General features: G+C 34.9%; 1 protein-coding gene across 1 annotated transcript in view; it reads right to left on the bottom strand.

The window, feature by feature from the left end:
- The window catches only part of CEP85L (centrosomal protein 85 like), a 77860-nt gene that overhangs the window by 18071 nt on the left and 37108 nt on the right, over positions 1-22681 (bottom strand). Inside the window, exons 5-7 of the mRNA XM_023754202.1 lie at positions 9793-9914; positions 7691-7808; positions 2835-3014 (exon numbers count right to left, since the gene is read on the bottom strand). Coding sequence (XP_023609970.1) covers positions 2835-3014; positions 7691-7808; positions 9793-9914 — 420 coding nt within the window. The remainder of the gene's footprint in view (positions 1-2834; positions 3015-7690; positions 7809-9792; positions 9915-22681) is intronic.

Raw genomic sequence — 22681 nt, forward strand, 5'->3', positions numbered from 1 at the left:
TTCTCTGGAGGAATGAGTCCAATTCTTATTTCTTACAAAGTTATATCCAAATGTTTTGAATTAAGAAAGGAAGATAACTACAAATAATTAAATCTGTTCTGTTACTAACAAACTTGCAAAGGAATTGCTTATCATGGACTAAAGCAATACAATCAAAGCTAGAAGGACTTTCAACAATAAAGATTTTTTAAAAATTAAGAAAAATCTAGGAGGACTTACTAAAATTATTAAGTACTTGGGAACTGATAAGGGGACTAGCCATACCAATCCATACCTCAAGCAAGACAACTGATAAGGCATTGTGGCATAATTAAGTTTATAGCCTGTGTACTAAAAATTACATAAAATAAAGGTGTGCTTTATTATTATCATTTTAGGATTGATGAAATATGTTAGCTGAGCACCTACTATAGAACACATAGAGCACATGACACTAGAAAATCCCAATCGGTGTAGGCCAGACCTCAGATTTCTATGTAGTAATTTTTTTCACCTTTGCATGTAAAATAAACTCTTTAAATTCCACCTTATTTGCAAAGCTCTTTCATACTTAAGATCAATTAAAAACAATATGCATATATAAACAGTTGCCTAAAAAGTGAACTCCAGACTCATATTTACCTTAAATCACCAGTCTTCCAAACATTTAACATTTTTAGAAGTTTACAAGGTTTTAAAATATTTTTGCAGCCTTTTCCCATTTCACCAGGGAAATAAATGCTAGTAATTAGTGGTATAATGGAGTAGTCCTTCATATTTTACTAAAGCTAACACTTGACCAAAATTTAGTTTCTTCATGCCTTATCTAATTTCTTCAGGTCCAATGTATAACAAATTTTATTAAAACAACTTCAATTGGAAAAATGAATCACATCTCATTCATTCCATTAGTAACATCAGAATCCATTTATTACCTTGGGTAAGAAGCAAAACTGGCAAAACAGACAAATCCCATTATTTAGTGGGGCTTTCTCAGGACTAAAGGCAAGTGTGCTGGTATGACAACTTAACTTGTGATCTATTACAACTCACAGACTGCTGGCACTGATGGTGACCTGCAGGACCACATAGTATAATTCGCTTTCAGAATATGAGGCCTAGAGATCTTTTGTGACTTAACGACAAATCTCAGAGACAGAGTTGGAATTTAAGCATAGACTGTCTGACTGAACACTAAAGCCGATGTCCTTTCAGTTCTATACCACGAACCAGATTCCCATAAATTCTCTTATAACCAGCTGTGCTGGATCGCACATCAACAAAGCCTGCTCTTCCTTAGCAAATAACTGTACGTGATAGAAGTAAACACAACCACCAGTCTATTTTACTAAGTGTTCCAGAATTTACACTTAATTGTTTAAGTGTCTTAAACACGACACAGTGATGTCCTCAAAAAGCAGCCACTGGAATAGATCAGCTATGTGGTCTTCTACTGCGCAAAGAAGTCCTTGTTTTCTTTTTCTTTGGTCGGTCAACTGTCTTCTTTGCTATGATGCCAAGCTTGCTGCCCTTGATCACAAATCTCTGCCAACACTCTCCTACTGGATAACCTCCGTTATTTGTTGACCACAAGTTGATAACCCATAACCACTGGGTCTTGTTTTTTTCCAGCCTTGCTCACTAACGAGAAGCTCTTTGTTTTTTTTAATTTATTTTTTAACTTCAAAGTTTTGTGTTGTTTTAGGTTCACAGAGGTCACTGAAGTCTGAATTCCAGTAATTATCCCAGGTAAATGAGGCATCACTAAGAAATCTTTCCTATCCTATTTATAAAAGTTAAATGTTTTCCCTTCCAGGAAGTATTATGCAACCCTAAGATCATTCTTAGAAGGCAACAGGAGGGCCAGGCCTGTTTTAGAAGAGGTTAACAAACAAATTTATTTTTCTTTATTTTAAATACAATAATTAGAACAAAACAGTGAGGAAATGTTTTTCTGTAAATTTTTTACAAATAATTGTTACAACCAAAGTATCAGCTGTGGAGTTAAATTGTCTTGAATTTTACTCCTAGCTTGCAACTAGACAAATTTCATGCAACTAGACAAATTTCTCAAATTACTTTTCTCAAAGCTTGAGTTGCCTCATTTTTTAAAATACGGGCATAGTATATATCTCATAGGGTTTTCTGAAGGTTAGGATTAAATAAGAAAATGCCCTGAATGCACATTAACATGCTGTCCAGCACATACAAGAAAGAGCTCACTAAAAAGTAACTTCTTTTATTATTATTATGCTTATTATTAGCACATTAAATGTTTTTCTGTAAAAAAAATCAGTCTTGATCAGCATTAGAGAAAATACATGAGGAAGAAAACAATGCAATCCAATCTCATGTGGGCCCAAAGTGCTGTGTAGCTGATGCATTACCAATGAGTGTATTTTCCAGCTGCTATACTCCCTTCGGGAACTCAGCTCCATGCTGTCTGATACACACTTTAGCCTCTACATTCACCCCTTCCTCAAGTTTCCCTGGCACAGACATTTCCACTCTTAACTGCTTCACAGAAGGCAATTCCTCTTCCTTCCCAAGAGTGCCTCTTCCACCTTGTTGTCTGTTATCAACCTTTCCCTATTTCTCTTAGGAACTCATTTCGTCATGCACCCACTCTGACATCTTTGATATCCCTAATTATTCTTTCTTTAGTCCTTTGTTCTCCAGCCCAGGCTGACAGGCAAGTACCCCCCCACCCCATGTTACCCTGACTCAAGCGCCTATCTCCCTCTTCTCCTCACAAGAATGAACTTTTTAAAGATTTTGCTCACTTCTGCTGGGGTCCGCTCATGCATATTGAAGACATGTTTTTGGCCTAATTTAACTTCATTAAAAATACTTACCTTTTCCTCTAATTTCTTCTTCTCTTCACTAAATTGGCTTATTCTTTGTTTGAGAAACTGATTAAGCTGTAAAACCTCTTTCTCAGTAGATGCAAGCTTTTGCTCAAGTTCCTCTTGCTGGGAATTGGACACTGATGGATCTGAAAATGGAGTCTGGAGTGCAGTGCTCTCATATTGTGGCTATTAGGAAAGAAAAACACAGGTAAGACTTTAAAAGCGTACTTGTCTTGAATAAATGAAAAGAAATTGGAAATGAGGTAGAGCACATATAAGCTCTAGCAATAAACAGATCTTGGCATAAATTCCAGTTTGCCCCTCATTTAATAAAGTGTCACACACAAAAACACAATGAAACTGTCAAAGTGCTAAGATAGCTGTACACGTAGTAGCTACGGAAAGGCTTTATAGATAGGCATACATATAAAAACTCAAATGAGGTTGAAGAACTCAAAATGTCCCAAAGGTTTTAACACTGTCCTGCACTAGAGATTGAGTGGTATAGCAGATCTACCTAAAACATAGTCACAAACCCAGACAACCAAAATGAGGAAACAAAGAAACAACCCCCAAATGAAAGAACTAGCAAATTCTCCAGAAGAAGAGATAAATGAAGCAGAGATAAGAAATTTATCTGAAATAGAGCTCAAAGTAATAATGTTAAAAATGCTCAACAGTATGAAAAAAGATAAAGCAACTATGAAAATGAACAGTCTGAGATAAAGATGACATAACACAAATAAAGAAAACATTGGAAGCAATATACAGCAGACTAGGGGAAGCTGAGGCTGGATTCAGTGAATTAGAAGACAGAGTTGAAAATAACACTCAATTAGAGAACCAAAAAGAAAAAAAAAACAATTAAAAAACAGGAGGACAGCTTAAGGGAGCTGTGGGACAATGTGAAATGTAACAATATTAAAATAGTAGGTGTGCCAGAAGAGGCAGAAAGAAAGTAATAGAGAAGGTGTTTGAAGAAACAATGGTAGAAAACTTTCCTAACCTGGTAAAGGAAAAAGTCACACAAGTTCAGGAGGCACAGAGAAACCCAAACAAGAAGAACCCAAACAGACCCACACCCAAACACATCATAACTAAAATGCCAAAAATTAAAAAGAGAGAATAATCTTAAAGGCAGCAAGAGAAAAGAAAACTGTTACCTACAAAGAAGTTCCCATAAGGCTGACACATGATTTATCATCAGAAACTCTACAGGCCAGAAGGGAATGGCATGAAGTACTCAAGGTAATGGAAAGCAAGGATTTGAGACCAAGATTACTATATCCAGCAAGGCTATCATTCAAAATAGACAGTCATATAAAGAGCTTCCCAGACAAAAAAAGGCTAAAGGAGTTCATCATCACCAAGCCAACAATACCAGAAATGCTAAAGGGATTGCTGAGAAGAAGAAACAAAAAGAGAAACCTGGCCATACAGAATTAAAATGGCTAAAAATAAGTACCTCTAATAACCCTAAATGTAACTGGATTAAATGCTCCATTCAAAAGGTGTAGCATAGTGAATGGGTACAAAAACACGACCTAACTATATGTTGTCTACAAGAGACCCACCTCAAAATAAAAGACACACGCAAGATGAAAGTGAAGGGATGGAAAAATTTTTCCATGCAAATAGAAAAGAAAAAAAAAGCTGGAGTAGCAATACTCATATCCGACAAAATAGACTTTAAAAGCATCATGCTAAGCGAAATAAGCAAGTCAGAGAAAGATAAATATCATACGATCTCACTCATTTGTGGAATATAATGAACAACATAAACTGATGAACAAAAATAGAGCCAGAGGGAAAAAATATTCTAGAATATAATAGAGGTAATCCTGTTATTGGCAGATTTTTAATATTTCCTATAACTTTTGTGATATCATGCTATGTTAGTACAATTTTGTTAATATTACTATACTTAAAATCCTTTTATTCTTGAAATATTTATGTTTATTGCATGTATTATTATATGTAAGATCATTTTTCTTGAATAATTGGTGTTTATTGCATGTAACATCACATTTAAAATCGTTTTTCTTGATATTAATGTTTATTGCATATAACATTATATTTAGGATCATTTTTTTGAAATATTAAGGTTTATTGCATACAACATTATTACATTTAAAATAGTTTTTCTTTAAATAAAAAAAACTAATGGTAGCTACATAAAAATCATATTTTATATCTGAAAATAAATTATGACATCTCTTCAAAAAAAAAAAAAAAAGCAAGCTAGCTGTGTGAGACCCTGAGTAAGATCCTGGAACTGAAATCAGACATACACACACACACACACACACACACACACACACACGAGTCTATAAAGTCTATAGTTGAATTAATAAAAAACAACAAAAACCTGACCCAAAGGTGAAGATGCAATAAAAAAAACATATAAATAGATTTATCGTGTTCAGGGTATGTCAAAAATGACAGTTGGGCACTGCCTTTTATAAACTGAAACTAGAAGCCCAGTGCACTGCAGGGGGCAAGGAGTCCCTCAGCCCGGCCTGCACCCTCTTGCAATCCTGGACCACTGGCTCCTAACTGCTTGCCTGCCTGCCTGATAGCCCCTAATCACTCTGCCTGCCTGCCTGATCACCCCTAACTGCTCGCCTGCCTGCCTGATCACCCCTAACTGCTCGCCTGCCTGCCTGATTACCCCTAACTGCCTCTGCCTCGGCCCCTGCCACCACTGCTTCTTCAGGAAGGACGTCTGGAATGACGTCCGGAAGGTCATTTGGCTGTCCAGTCTAGTTAGCATAGTATGCTTTTATTATTATAGATTATGAGAGGCATAAAAGAAACCTTATATAATTATATATTGGACACAATATCATATGGCAGACAAAGAAAAGTCATATTAAGTGCAAAGTCTCAGGAAGTGTGAGGAAAAATGATGACAGCACTGGGAGAATGAGAAAAAAGGGTTTACTGGGAAAGTGGCTTTTGAGATAGATTTTGAAAATAGGAAAGATTCTAGCAGTAATAGAAAAAAAGAAAAAAAAACATTTCAAAAAGGCAAAGGATGGAACATATGCAGAGAATATTCATGTCTGTTTAAGGTATAGGTTATAAGAACGGGTAGTATAAAGAAACATTTAAAAATCTAGAACAGCACGGTTCAGAGTTTAACCTTAATTCATAGAAAATGGAAAGTCAGTGATGTTTTTAGAACAAGAAAGTAATAGAACAAGAAAGTAACATGATTTCAGAAGACTGTGAACTATGTTTTGTAAATCCCCTGGCTTTTTTGGTAACTTCCTGGTATTTGGCCCGGTCTTTCTTCTTTAGTCTTTAACAAAAGAGTCCACATTTTGTTTTGTTTTTTCCATGAAGTCCTGTTAACCACAGGTTGACATTTTAGTATAAGGCATTATAGTACAAATCACTTTGGTTATACCAATTCTGCCATTTAAACAATCTAGGAAGTTTGAAGTTCAGGATAAAGACCTGCCTCTGAGACTTGGTGATGCCTATGTCTCAGGTCATCAGGACTGTCAGGTTATTAAAAGTTTTTAATGGGCAAATAGAAATTACTTCTCAAGAACATGTTTTTCAACTAGAAATCCATAAAAGAACATTATTTTATTTCAAAAACTTGTTTTATTTAACCTAGAATATACAGAATATTAAAGGTCTTATTTTCTTTGTTTAATGTGTTATGGAATTAGGATGAACAAACTATGAACCCCAAAATGTACATATGCAAAATGCTGTGCATTAAAATTAATGTTGTTCATAGATTCAAGGTAAAAATCCCTTTGCTAAAGAAATGTTTTATCATCATATTTGTTGTTTCTTCTAACCCCTTCCATTTAATTAGCTCTCTAGATCTATCCAGTTAATACTTCAGGTATCTCGCTTTTATTAACTAATCATTTAAAATCAAATTTCTTAACAATATTTTAATTATCTACATAATTTAAAATCCTTGTAATAGTTTTAGTAATCTAGCCCCTTTTCCATATCCTTGCTATTTCTATCTGTCCTGGCTGACTGGCTTTGAGAGCCCTCTACTGGCCTGATGCTATGTCAGAAAGGATTTTATTCAGCTTTCGGATACACATTATATTTTACATACCATTGGTAATATAATAGTTGTATCATTCAAGTAAAGCCTTTATTCAAAATAATAAAATTACAAGGACAAACTGCACAGTTCTATTAAAATACTGTTATCAGAAATAAACCCTCACATATACGGCGAAATGATTTTTGACAAGATGCCAAGACCAGTCAATGGGGAAGAGATAGTCTTTTCAACAAATGGTTCTGGGAAAACTGGATTGTCCACATGCAAAAAATGAAATTGGATCCTTATCTAACATAATATATAAAAAATAACTCAAAATATATCAAAGATCTAAATGTCAGACCTAAAATTGCAGAAAAGCTTAATGTCATTGGATTTGGCAATGATTTATTGAATATGACACCAAAGACAGGGGCAAAAAAAAAAAGAGTAGGTAAAGTGAACTTCATAAAAATTAAAACATTTTGTACATGAAAAGACACTATCAACAGAGTAAAAAGGCAATTCAGAATGAAAACAATGTTTGCAAATTGCATATTTGATAAAGGATTAATGTCCAGAGTACATAGAGAACGTCTAAAACTGAACATCAAAAAAACAAACAACTAAATTAAAAAATGGACGGAGGTCTTGAACAGACATTTCTCCAAAGAAAATACAGGCATACCTCATTTTATCGTGCTTGTCATTATTACACTTGGCCGTTACTGCATTTTTTACAAATGAAAGTTTGTGGCAACCCTGCATCGAACAAGTCTAAGTATAAAATTAATATTCCTTATTAATAAAACAACTATAAAATCCTCTGTAATCTTACCTGCAAACTAGACAAATAAGAATCCCCACAATTTACATAGTGCCCTAACATGGCATGTTGGGCCCGTAATTCATTATCCCTTATCCGCTCGTGTAGGTGGGTAATTTGTTGCTTCTGCCTGCAAAACATAAATTGAAGTCAGAGTATAAAAAATGTTTTTAAGAAGTACAGCATAGGAAATACAGTCAATTATATTGCAATATGTATGATGCCAGATGGGTACTAGACTTATCAGGGTGATCATTTTGTAAAGTATATAAATGTCTAATCACTATGTTATACACCTCAAACTAATACGATACTGTCAACTGTAATCCTATATAATAAAAGGCTAATGTGCAAATCAACTGAACAGCGAACGACTGGTTACTATGATGCACACTGGCCACCAGGGGGCAGACACTCACACAGGAGCTGCCCCCTGGTGGTCAGTGCGCTTCCACAGGGTGAGCACTGCTCATCCAGAAGCCCCGCCATACACAGTGGTGGTGGCAGGAGCCTCTTCCGCCTCCGTAGCAGTGCTAAGGATGTCCAACTGCTGGCTTAGGCCCACTCCCCATCAGTTGGACATCCCCCAAAGGCTCCTGGACTGTGAGAGGGTGCAGGCAGGGCTAAGGGATCCTCCTCCCCACGAGTGCATGAATCTCGTGCACCGGGCCTCTAGTTGTAAAATAAATTAAAAAAAAAATAAAGTATTAATTTCAGGATTGTACAATGCACAATTTAGTAAGTGTTCAAAATATATATACAAGCTGTGACTACTCATCTACAAAATTCACTTGTATTAGAAATATCAAATATTTTAAAGCTTTTTCATAAAATCAATTAAAACTATCTTCTAGAATCTTCATTATCAAGCATTAAGCATATACTAAATGTCAGGCTCTGTTCAAGAGAAAATAGTAGAAAATAAGAAAGTCGAGATGTCTACGCTCTAGTTCATACTCCAGTAGGTCTTTAATTCCTAAGTAAAATCTTTTGGAATTTCAACTCTTAAATATGTTTAAAAGTTTGAATTAGTGTTTAATTTTAAAGCTAAAATGTTTACTACTTTATCCCATATAAGCACATGAAAATAAGTGTAACTAGCATTGATTAAACACCTCCTCAAACTATTTCCCAACCACCATGATACTCAGCATGTTTAATTATCTCAAAAGTATGCATAAATGACAAAGAACCAATACATATCGCAGATAATTAAATAATATTAGGTTTATTGCTCAAAATAATCAGAAAACTATTAAATATATCAGAATTTTTTTCAGAGCTTTGGTACTCAAACATACAAAATTTCTGGAATATACCCTCATATCCAAAATTCTTATCTGTAAGTCATCTAACTTTAAATATTCATGATTTTCATAGTTTCTGTGCCTTCATATCTAACATACATTAAAGGAAATGATATTAAAGTAGCTTTCCAATTTGATATTTCCTAAGTCTGAAATACAAACATTTACTTGCAGCTTTGATAGCTCATTAACATTGCAGCTAACTTGCAACATGTACAAAGAAGATGAGTTTCCAAATAATGCATTACTCTAAGTTCCCAAACTTATTTGGCCTACCGCCCCCTTTCCAGAAAAAATATTACTCAGCGCCCCCTGGAAATTAATTTTTTTTAAATTTTAATAGCAATTAAACAGAAAGATATATGTATTAATGTTTCTACTTTTTCGTAAAATATAGTAAAGAAAGGTGTAAATTAGAAACACTGAAGTTTGAAATTATGAAACTATTTATTGAACTCATAATAGAAAGGTAATACAAAAAAAGTTAAAACAAATGCACCTGTGGCCATCACCGCCCCCCCCTGGATCGCTGCAGCGCCCACCAGGGGGCGGTAGCTCCCACTTTGGGAATCACTGCTCTAATGTAACTGGGAGTATGGTAGAAGACAGACAGACAGATTGACCCACCAACAAACCCTTAGTTCTGTGTGTGGTTCTTAAAAGGACTGAGATTGGGGAAAGACAGACAATGTATTTGGTACAGTTCTATTTTTTTTTTAAGTCTACATAGTGGATACAAAGGTATTTTTTTAAATCTACATTTCTGTATGCCTGAAATATTTAGTAATTAAAATAAAATAGACTCACCGATCAATTACAATTTCTTTCTGCCTTAGCAATCCTTCCTTTATTTTCAACACTGATTCCCACTTTGTGAAATCCTGATAGCCAGAAGGTGAATAACTTTGACGAGATGATCCAGCCAAAACCTGCACAAACATGTGTATACTGTTAGTATTCTAAACGTGTCTAAAGGAAATATTTATATAGCAACTAGTATTTCCCAATGATTTTCATTAAAAAAAGGAGAACTCCACCTTTGAAAAAATTTTAAAGACTATCTGAAATCATACTTGTGAATACAACATAACTTGAAAACCATCAAGGAAGTTCCAAAGTAAATGTACAAGTCTAAGGAAGAACTAGTGACAATGGAACAGTTAATCTGGCTTATTGTATTACTATATATAAAATCTTGTTCTCATTATCTTGTGGAAGCTTTCTGGAAAAGAGATTCATCATTTCCTAAAGAAGGAGTGCAGTAAAGGAATATACAATGGCTAGACTAGACAAATATTACCAGAAGGGTTTCCAAAAGGAAGTAAAAACAGTGTCTGTAGCATTCAGATTTCAAATTGTCATTCATCACATCATCATTTAATTACATTAAAATTTCAAAAGCTAAAATGTTTGCACAACGTAGTAAATATAACCATAGAAAATATATCCATAGACAATATAACTATTAGGCAGATAATCTAGGTGTCTACTGGCCATTGTATAAATATCATTTAGAAAAAAAAATATTCCTAGAATTTAAGAAAAATTTGAGATATTTAAAACATATCAACGACCATAAAAACCAACATGACAGATATCCTCAAACTTCTATTGCTGAAACAAAAGTTTAATACTGGTGTATTGGGTTGAACTGTGTCCCGTCAAAAGGATATGTTGAAGTGCTAACCCCCAAACATCTCAGAAAGAGGGTTTTTGCAGATATGGTCAAGTTAGCATGAAGTCATCAGGGTGGGCCCTAACCCAGTATGACTAATGTTCCATGAGAAAGGGAAAGCTGAACACAGACATGCACATGCAGAGGGGAGAGACATTTTAATCATGCAAAGATGAAAGCAGAGATTGAAGTGACATATCTACAGGCCAAGGAAAACAAAAGATTGCCAGAGAAGTACTAGAAACTTGGCCTGGAACGGATTCTTGCTTCACAGGCCTCAGAAGGAACCAACTCTGCTGACACCATGATTTGGGACTTCAAACCTCTAGATCTGTGAGACATTCCATTTCTGTTGTTTAAGTTACCTGGTGTGTGTTCTTTGTTATGGCAACTCCAGGAAACTAATACATTGGTAAATCAAGTAGGAACATAAATTCCTTGTCAAGCTAAATGATGCTATATAAACACCACAAAGCAACTTTAAAAGAGTTCAAATGTGCAACGATATTTTTATCTTTTTTTCCAAAGATGATACTGACAAGACCTAGTTCTGAATAAACCACTAATTGTGTGACATCAGCTAGTCCTAGATTAACCCTTCAAGTTAAGATGATTGCCAAGTATATTGGACGGGATGTTTCGGGCAGAAAGACAGGGCAAGGTGAACAGACTAAGAGAAGAAACTAGGTTATAACAGAGTACATCACTGTCAGGTGGGCAGATATTTGGAGTGTGACACAAAGTGTTACAGGAGCAGGTTAATCAGATACCATATCTCTGCATTTCATTCTTTCCCTTGCCTAACATACAACTCAGGCTTATATTCAGCTAGTATACACCAATACAGATATGTTAGTTGTTACAATACTAAGTTACTTTCACTGTGGTTGGTAACTAGCTACTGCCCAAACCCCCCGAATGTCCTCTCCACTCCCCAGGCCACTGCCCAGGACCTTCCATCGTACAAAAAATAGTTACTTCTTGGCACATAAAAAAGGGCCTCTCAAGATCCTGTTCATTCATAAATGACATCCTTTCTGTTTGATTGATTCCTGCACTAGTCAGTCCCCCAAATCTGCCAGCTCAACATTACTACCAACATATATTTAGTTGGAAGAGCTAGTATTCATACCCAGGCAGCACAACAAAAGAGCACCAAATTGTTACTCTGCTTCTACTATGGTCTAATTAACTAAGAAGGTCTTGCAAATTTTATCACAAGGGCTAGAAAAAAAAAAACAACCGAAACTAACTGCTCTTAGAAACTAAGAGAAGATTCGGCACCATAAACAAATATTGTTGACATTAAGAGAAAGTCTCTACTTATTTCAACTCCATGTTACTTAATGACTATCAATTTATTAGGCAAATCATTTCATAAAGTTTATTTTGTCAAATGTAGCTCAAACAGAAATTAAAACAATAAAAGCTAAGCAAAACAAAAGACCATATCAATAATTCCAAAACTCAACATAAAATCTGGAAATTACCAGGATGATTTGGTGAAACATTGTGCTATAGCTTATCATACTAAATATATCATTTATTTGGTGACTAAAAATAACTATATTTTATTTATATACTGAGTTAGATATTAATTAATATACTTTTACCAGTTGACAAATATATTAAATATTGGTTTTATACATTGTTATCACACCTAACAAAAAACATGTAAGGTAGCTTAAAGATCTATGGTCTCTTCTTCCAAAGATCTAAAAATGGCTCCTCCATTTCTGATCATCACACGTCAGGAAAGACCTATACCATAATATTTGAAGCTATGTTGCCTTATAATCTTGTGCCTATTTGAGTAAGACAAGTGCCTAGGCAATAGACGATGAACTTCTCAAGAAGAGAAGTAATCTCAAAAAATGTCCCATGCTAACAACTTCTAAGGAGAAGCCTTTTCTTGATTTGGCATCAAGAAAGAGAGGGAGTAAACAGAAGGAAAAAATAGGTCTGCAAGAGAAAAGCAAATGACAATACTACTTGGTTTAATGCTACTTGGTTTGAACCACTGACAGGATGGACCACTACATAAAGGACTTGCCAAATATAATACTAAATAGAATGGAGCTCTTATTACACTTAAGGCTAATACAGTTAGGCATTTCGCGTGGAGACATTAGATCTCAACAAAAACAAAATATATAATTACCACATAGAATACCTATACTTTATTTTTCTTTACACTTTTTCTCTCTAAAGTAGAACTGAGGGGAAATGAAGACCCTGTCTGCTAGGGGAGAATATTTAAGTACTCAAAGGTACACTACATATGACACAATGTTAGTTTCATCTTTTCATCACTTTAGTGCTATTCCACACATGCCAATAACTGAGATAAACGACCAGATGAAGTAAATACTGTATGTGCCATATTTTGGTATGTCGAAATATGACTGTGGGATTTCAGGGCATGCCGCTCCAAAATGTGCTGCTTTGACATTATTCTGAGCTGCAAGCACTGAAAAAAACATGCAGGGAGAGGCTTTTCTGAACTCCATTCATCTGCCTGAAGATCCTCCAAAAGGAACCCAATTGTCTTTTTGAGTCCCTCCTTTTCCCTGGGTATCTTCCATGTGTACCTGAGAGATATATACATATTAACAAATTGATTTTTCTCTGGTTAACCATCTTTTATTACAGGGGTCTCAGCTAAGAACTAACTCAGAAGGGTAGAAATAAAATTATTTTTTCTCCCTTATAACAACCTACAGTTGGTTTTAAAGATTGTCGATACTCTAGGACAGGGGTGGGGAATGTCTGGCCCACAGACCATATATAAGGCTCACAAAATCATTGGGTCTGGTTCTGACAAGGCATTTGGTCTGGCTCTGGTCAAATTAAATGACCAAATATAGCAGGCTAATTTTTAAGTTGATAATTTTGTATGGCCCACCAATGACGTTATATTCAAATGGCCCTTGGCAGAAAGAAGGTTCCCCACCCCTGCTCTAGGAGAATAAAGAGGTTTTCTGTTAGATAGAGTACAGCCTTGCTAGTGTGGCTCAGTGGCTGAGCGTGACCTATGAACCAGGAGTCACGGTGCAATTCCCAGTCAGGCACATGCCCGGGTTATGGGCTCTATACCCAGTAGGGAGGCTCCCTCTCATCATTGATATTCCTATGTCTCTCTTCCTCTCTAAAATCAATAAACTATACATATTTCTTAAAAGATAGGGACAGCCCTGGCCGGTTTGGCTCAGTGGATAGAGCGTCGGCCTGAGGACTCAAGGGTCCCAGGTTCGATTCCGGTCAAGGGCATGTACCTTGGTTGCGGGCACATCCCCAGTGGGGAGTGTGCAGGAGGCGGCTGATCGATGTTTCTCTCTCATCGATGTTTCTAACTCTCTATTCCTCTCCCTTCCTCTCTGTAAAAAATCAATAAAATATATTTTTTTAAAAAAAGATAGGGACAATCCTGCTTCAAAATATGAAAAAATAGAAAAGTAGTTTATATTCAAATACCCTTTCCTCCTGTGACCCATTAGTAACACATTTTTATCCTGAGTAGTAAGAAAACAAATAAGAATTTCTATTCAATAAAATTATAACTTTCAGGAGAGGCATACCATTTTGTGGCAGTTATATATTGGTAGTAAAATATTCCAGAAAGCATAGGTATCACTTTGATAGAAGCTGAATAAGACACTGAAGAGATATTTGAATATTTCTAGAAAAAATGTTTTAAAATTCACATATCAATAAAGTAGAAAATTATTATGCTGTTGTTCACAGAATTTCAAGCAGTTAGTCATATTTCTACTTGACTGTTGCCAATATGAGTAATCAAGAAGAACATAATAGTTTAAATTGATGAATACCCAATTTATATTTATAGCTTTTAAATAACATAATTTCAACTGACATGAACATGAGATCTAAAAGATAATTACAAAGGAATGTAACTCTCATCATTGATATTTCTATCTCTGAAATAAAAAAATTTATACATTTTTTAAAAAGATAGAGGACAATCCTTCATAATATGAAAAGTGTCTGAGCTAATTTAAAGTATGGAATAGAAAGGATGTCATCAAAGTAACAAACATATCAAAATCTGTACAGGTGGAACTAGGGCACTTTTTACAAGTAAACATTTTTTAAAATATATTTTATTGATTTTTTACAGAGAGGAAGGGAGAAGGATAGAGAGTTATAAACATCAATAGAGAGAATCATCGGTCAGCTGCCTCCTGCACAACTCCTACTGGGGATGTGCCCGCAACCAAGGTACATGCCCTTGACCGGAATCGAACCCAGGACCCCTCAGTCCGCAGGCTGACGCTCTAGCCACTGAGCAAAACCGGTAAGGGCACAAGTAAACATTTTTCATATATATTTGGTAGTTACCAAACTCGGACAGAAGAGAAGTCCTCATTTAGATGTTCTACCTAAAAATGCATAAGATACAGTGTTGCAATGATAGTTTAGAGAAGAAAATAGTAGTTTATCATCCAAGGAGGAATCATAACTCTCTGCATCTAGACGCAATCATCCAGATTCATAGGCCTATAATACATATACAATCTACCTGTTATTGTAAATAGCAATTTCCACACTCATAACTGAATAGGGATAGTGGGCATCTACAACAACCCACATACATGCTACTTAGATGAGACCCAGTGATATGAAAAGTTGCCAAAATGTCACTTAATGGTCAAACATGCTTCTAAAATAAGCTTTCTATTTGCAGCTGAAAATAGCTCCAAATTCCTTGGTCTCGTCCTGGACATACTGTTAAATTTAGATAATCTAGCGCTACCACACTTAGCTGGAATACAACCTCTGCGATTCTTCAAGTTTGTTATCTCGCCTTCATTTGCTTTTGTTCCTTAGCTCATTCACCACTCACAACATGTCAAATAGCACAGCAAATCTTCCTCTGTTTCCTGGAATAGTCTATCTGAAGAGATACCCTATAAGAGCTTTTTGGTAAAATAATCATAATGCTTCACCCCAAAATAAGTTCATAAAGCTCAAAAATAAAAATGAACTATAAATTACATAGAATTTAAAGAGCTTTTATTCAGCAAGAAAAGGAAAAACATGGATTATATGATTACTAAAAGAACTGTGCATTAAAATAAAATCTGTATCTTACTATATTACTAAGAGAGTGGTACATTTAATAAAAATCTCTATATTAACTAAGTCCATGTAATTATTTATGAAGTATATTACTATTACTACACATTTTCTCTAACAAAATAAAAAACAAAAAACATATTAAAAATATTCAATCTGTAACTTCTTCCTTATAGTGACCTATTAAAGACCCAAGTCCACATCTTAACACTTGAAATTTAAATTATAGAAGGAACTGAGCTGTTAATGATATTATTTCTTTGTTCTGTCTTTATTACTAACTCTACGCTATCTTCAATGGTAATAGACCCTAGAAACAAATGATAAAAAAAAAAAAAACTAATGAGAGGAGCGTATATCTCTTTTTCTGTGTCATAAAAATACATGTGCATAAAAATAGAGAACCTAGAGGTATTACTGATTTCCACTGTGCTAAACAGCTAATTACTATTAAACCCTTTATTTCCAGGAAGGAACATGTTCCCTCTCAATTTGTTTAATGTCCAATAGTGTTTGTATTACCATGGTGTGTTTTTTTAATGTCAACAAAGGAAAGATCCATGCACAACACACAATCTTAGTACAGTCACAATGCAAAAGTGAAGGGGGAAAATAGTATATCCAAGACTGAGGAGCAAGTCAAATTCAAGATTATAAAATCAGAACAAGTTGATTGCTGTTCAATTTAACATCCCTTCATATATTTTTCTAAAATGTTTAAGAACCAGAGATGTTAGTGATTTGAGCCTAGTTTATTACTTGGCCCATAGCACACAACAAAAACAAGTTGATTAACTATAATCCCTCAAGTATATTTCTCAGCCTTCAAAAAAAAAATCTAAAAATATTTCCAACAGCACAGGAAGGTACTGTAATTAGAGTATTATGATAGTAATCAGGACAGTGTTTCCTTTTCCAGTTTAGTCTGTATGATGGTAAGCCAGGCCGTAATCTTTTATAACCCCTGGGACTCAGCACAGAACCCAACAATCTTTGCTAAATATTGAGCAATCTAAAAATTATCTACAAAAGGCTGCCATCTTCCAAGTTATCATTAATTAAAATCTCTATTATCATTTTTAGAGCAATGATGTATTAACACATATACACTTTAAAGATACAGTTTAAAGAACAGTCCACAAACTTAACATCTGAATAAAAATCATGTTTTCCAGCCTTGATCTAGCTTCATTTCTCTCAGACCCAGCAACTCTCTGAGTAATCTACATGACTAATTTAATTTTAGCTTGCATTTTAGAGAAAAATGTGAAAGATAGTCATTGGTGGCCATACTGGGTTCTATTTTGGAGGTGTGAAGTCTCCAGCACTTTCTGATTCTCTCACATACATTACACAGATTTTTAATTATCCAAATTCTGAATTATTTTAAATATATTTTATTGATTTTTTACAGAGAGGAAGGGAAAGGGATAGAGAGCTAGAAACATCGATGAGAGAGAAACATCAATCAGCTGCCTCCTGCACACCTCCTGCTGGGGATGTGCCCACAACCTAGGTACATGCCCTTGACCAGAATCGAACCTGGGACCTTTCAGTCCGCAGGCCGACGCTCTATCCACTGAGCCAAACCGGCTAGGGCCAAATTTTGAATTTTTAGATATTTTATTTTCTCAGGTTAGATTTTTAAATGTTAATATATTAATGCTGGAATCAAAAATAAACTCTTCAGATATCATGGCCCCAACTAAACAATAAACCTAAAAAATGAATACATTAATAGAGAAGCCTAATAAACAACTCTGCCAAAAGCATCTCTGGAAACTGACGCAGGGTTGGTCCTGGAACCCACTTACCACCCACCTTTGACCGACTCAAGGGCAAATGGAAACAGCAGATGATATGTTCACATCCTTTGGCTGTGTTTATAAACTTTTAATTCAGAGATGTCCTGAGATATATTAAAACAATGTACAACTCTCAGTATATTTCTGATAAAAAGTTACAATGTCTCCACATCAAGAAATTAAACTTAATATTTTTCACTAAGACACTTTATATCTCTTGCTTAATAAGGTAAACATGAGTTCCACATATCAAAATCCACTTTACATAACCTTCTCAAACAATGCATCTATACTGAAAAACCAAGGTTCTTTTGAAATTGTGTTCTAGAAACCTAAAGAGGATTGTGTAACTGAAGGACAAAGGCTATTATGTTTCAGAGGGTCCCACCTGAGGCAATCAAGGACTGAAATGTTAAAATCAAAGTCTTTATATAAAATCTCAGACCTAAATCAAGGTAAGGGTAACTTCCCCATCCTTAGCGCAGAAGCACAGTTAAAAAGGCCACTTGACCTAAACCCACAGTGTGACTCCTTTAGTGGGTAGGGTGATTCAGTCATATCACTCTGCATGTTGACCAGTTTCAGTCTAATCCTCACCAAAAAAAATTCTATTCATAGATCATTTTATCAAAGAAGTTTATTGATATAAAAGGAACTGCTGTCACCTAACTACCAAAACTTTCAAAAATTACTAAATTGGAATTCAAATACAAATCAAATTCATTTAAGAGCTTGATCATCCTTGAATAAACTGACATTTAGTTATAACAAGCTTATAGAGTCAAGACTAAAAAAGACAAAGGAAGGTCAAATTTATTTACACAGATGTTCATCAAGGGTTATTTATATATGTTTTATAATGGCAAAAGTTATAAATCACCAAATATCAAATAAGAGACTAATTCAATATATTATGGCACATTGATATGCGGTAAAAACAACACTCATTTAATATATAATCACATAAAAATGCCCAAAATATAAATACGTTTAGAGAATGTGTGCTTATGGTTTGGCCTTCCTTCACTCTTCACTCCTTTTTTTTTTTTTTTTTTTTGCCTTCCTTCACTCTTACCCTCCAAATATATTTAAACCTTTTTAAATGACAAGAAAAAAGTTACTTTCCCAGTTATTCTACTCTAATCCCTAATCTCCCATCCTCTTCCTCCTCCACTACAATAAGCTTAAAATGGAGGATTTTATCATTGTCCCTAACACTTACTTCTGCAGGACCACTCATTCACTACCAACAATGCAATCTTCCCTGACTCTCCCTTTATTCACTCTTCCAATCACTCATTTAATCAGTATTTAAGAATTATTATGAGCCAGGTTCTGTACTAGGTAATACTATTCAGAATAAATAGCAGTATAAATATGAGTTATTGGATCAGCTCTCAAAAAGCCTGCAGTCTAGGCACATATACTTATAAATGCAATAAAGAGAGACATGATAACAGAGGAACACGCAAAATTGTTTGACAGAAGGCAGGGAGGGCTGCACAGCAGATATAAATTGAAACAGCACTTGATGGGCAGAAAGGTTGGTAAGAAGGACATTCCTACAAAAAAGTAGGGAGGCTTAAAATAGAACAATGGCCTGTTCCGAGAGTCGCTGGCAGCTGCACAGGGCCAGAGCACACAATACAAAGGAATGTGATAAGAGATGAAGCTAGGAAGACAGGGCCTAAAAAAGCAAACTAAGAGGTCCGGATTTGAGCCTGCGTGAGAAGTCAGTCCTCTTTCAAATAAGGGCTGCCCCAGACAGCTACAGAAATGCGCTCTCACACAGGAATTCTCAACTTTTCATGCCATGGACTTTTCTGGAAGACTGCTGAAGCCTATTGATTTGTTCTTAAGATGTTTTATACACATAAAATACATAGGATTCCAAATAATGTTTATAGACATTCCACTGTAAAGGCAGGGAAACGTAAGTGTGGGCTATGCATAATGACTTTCTTCTGTGGATACAGTAAGGAGGGTCAGGGAGTAACCTTACAATGTAGAAACCAGACGGACCTTACAGCTCAGCCAGGTGATCAAGGTTTAACAATAAGAGTGGTAACTCATGTTGACAGCATGTACACTGGATTTGTGATGAAAATGGCATTTACCTCTATGGGCTTCCTCTCAAAAACACATTACCCAGTCTCACCACGAGAAAAACATTAGACAAATTCCAACTGGGGAACATTCTACAGAATATCTGACCGGCTCTCTTCAGAATGTTTGGGGTCATCAAAAAAGGAAAGTCTGAGAAACTGTCACCACTAAATGTAATCTGGTATCCTGGATAGGATGCTGGAAAAGGAAAAGACACTACAGAAAACTGAGGAAATCTGAATAAAGTAGGGGTATTGGCTAAAATAATCTGTCTTGGTGCAACTCTTATGACAAAGGTGCCATACTAATACAGAACATTAACAACAGGGGAAATGGTGTGTGGGGTACACAGAAACCCTCTGTACTATATTTGCATTAATTCTGTAAATTTAGAATTGTTCTAAAAAATTAAATGCCCCCTGAAGAAGGGGAGGAGGTTAGGAAGCCGTACCTTGTCATGCACCATCAATACAGTTCACTGTACCCAGCTTGAAAAAAAAAAAAAAAGCATAGCACTAGAAAGAAAATGAATTATCCTTAAATAATTCTTTTTAAAAAACAAATCTGTGATGTAATACTTGAGCTTCTTTAATACATTAAATTACAATATTTACAGGCAGGTCTAATTATGGTAATTTTAAAGTAGTGAGGAATATAAACAGTATTTAAAGCTCTGAAGTTTTCTGAGATTGCTATCATGACATCAAGTGTATTAACATTTCTGCAGTTTGTGGTCTATAGTCAAATCTTAAGAAGGGCTATATCTCATGTAGAGTTTAGTAAAAAATAAACATGTAATCTTTCTTATCCAAGTTAAAGACCATTGAACTCTATCCATGGACTGTAGGTTAATTAAGGACCATCTTCTAAAGAAAAAGAGAAAGTAAGTACTAACACTAAATGAACACTGTGTTGCAGAATTTCTGTCACTACACATACTTCATCTCATTAAACCCTCACCACAAACCCATTCCATAGACAAGGCAGCAAAGGGAAGCTGCATATGGTCATGTGACCACAAGTGGATTCGAATTATATAGTGTGACTCCAAATTAATACTCTGACAGAGCACCTCCAAAAACAGTTTCCAGCCCCTCGTTGTGGAATTTTTGAAGAATACTCTACTGATTATATTGTAGCTCACCAATGCTCCTATTTATTAAACAACTTTCTGTTTAGGCTGCATCAGGCTAAAACTAAAATGTAACACTTTTTAGAGCTCCCTTTGGACTAATAATAATTAGGAGCAGCAGCTAACCAAAAGGAAATGGGTAAATAGAAACCTCCCACTTTTGTACAAATCTGAAAAGTAAATTTCTGCGTCTATTCACCAACTCTGACACACACCGTTAACATCCTTCTAAGGTGGGTGTGTATGCATGCGAGTCACACCTATGTATGCTTCTAAAGCAAATACAGCAACATGTGAGATATTCATGGCATATTTTATTCAGTCCATGGCAGTTATTTCGTTTATCCAAGTAGATATTACTAGTATTACTAATTCTCTTTCCAGAACTAAAGGTGCTTATACTATAGTGAGCTATCCCCTAAGCGTCATTTTCAAATGAATGTATATCTGGCAGGTAAACTTAAAGCAGACTCAAACATGCCACTGTCAATGAATTGTAACTCAACATCTGGATTGGAATCCTCGGTCTCTCAGCAGATATAACTGTAAACCACTTTATGCTTGTATTTTGAGCCTAGGTTATGTATTTCAGTCATCACTGGCAATTGATAGTAAGAGATTCTTATTATGAAAAGATTGAAAGAAAAAAATGCTTATAGAACACTGAGCAAATGTCAAACATTATTCATGCAGTATTTTTAACATTGGGTTTTACTTTTAAGTTGTAAATTTTCCCTTAGCAATGTTCACAGGAGGTATTTGCAGAAATATTTTTCTATTAGTTTTAGTTGATTCTCTAAATAATGAGAGATTTTGCTCTAGAGAATGATTTTATCTTTCTTTGGAGGAAACCAAAATCATCTCCATTTAAGGACACACAGCAGCTGCTGCAATACATTTCAGTTACCCATAAGAAAGCAGGCTGAGTTCACCCTGCTTAAGTATTAAAAAATTAAATATTAACAAATAGCTCTCCCAAAAGTACAGAAGAGACTTAAAAATCAGACTTTGCAGGTCTGGTGATTTAAGTAAATCTAATATATAAACAAAAATCAGAATAAAACAGGAATGATGCCTGGCTTTTCAAAAGAATTCTTTTCTTACTTCTACCTTAAGATAAACTGTTCCAGGAAGTTCAAAATGTCATCCCATTTACTAAAATTTCATTTATACAGTAATTTTCAGGAAAACTGCTGTATTAAATGAGGCACTTCCTTTTATAAATACTACACAAAAATTTCCAGCCTGCACACCTATTGTCAGCAAAGTATCATTAACTAGGATGCCAGTGATTAGGAATTTGTGATTATTTCTCTTTTGCTAGAATGTTACGCTTGATTCTGTGTCAACTTATTAAAATTTTAGTAATATTTTATGGTAACTTAATGCAGCTATAATAAAATCCTAAATACTTCCATTTTAAAGTACAACTTTTCTTGTGGTGATATGCATCAGTTAAATATGAGAATCACTGCTTATATATTGTTAAAACCCTAACTGAAGGAAACACAAATGTATTAAATACATTTATTACTTCTTACTTTAGCCGTCAGAAAAACCAAAAATTAGTTATTAGCCTGGCTTTCTGATACACATAAGTATGAGGAAACAATGTAAAAATAAAACAGGAAAAGGTATAAAATTTGTTTTCTGTGAAAATGTTTAATTATTGTCTTGTTAGAAGTTAACATTATGAAGCTGCAGAATTAAAACAACAGCAATTCAACAAAAGTTGTTTGGCTTAAGTCAGTATTGTTATTTTCACTCTATTAAAATTCTTATTAATGTAACTATTTTCATTCTTCAACATTATCACTCTCTGTATACAATCATTTCTAAGCCCAAAGCTGCATGAGTTTTTAAAAAGAGCTTTCTACACCC

Source organism: Myotis lucifugus, unplaced genomic scaffold (genome assembly GCF_000147115.1).
Source record: "Myotis lucifugus unplaced genomic scaffold, Myoluc2.0 scaffold_57, whole genome shotgun sequence".
Lineage (NCBI taxonomy): Eukaryota > Metazoa > Chordata > Mammalia > Chiroptera > Vespertilionidae > Myotis > Myotis lucifugus.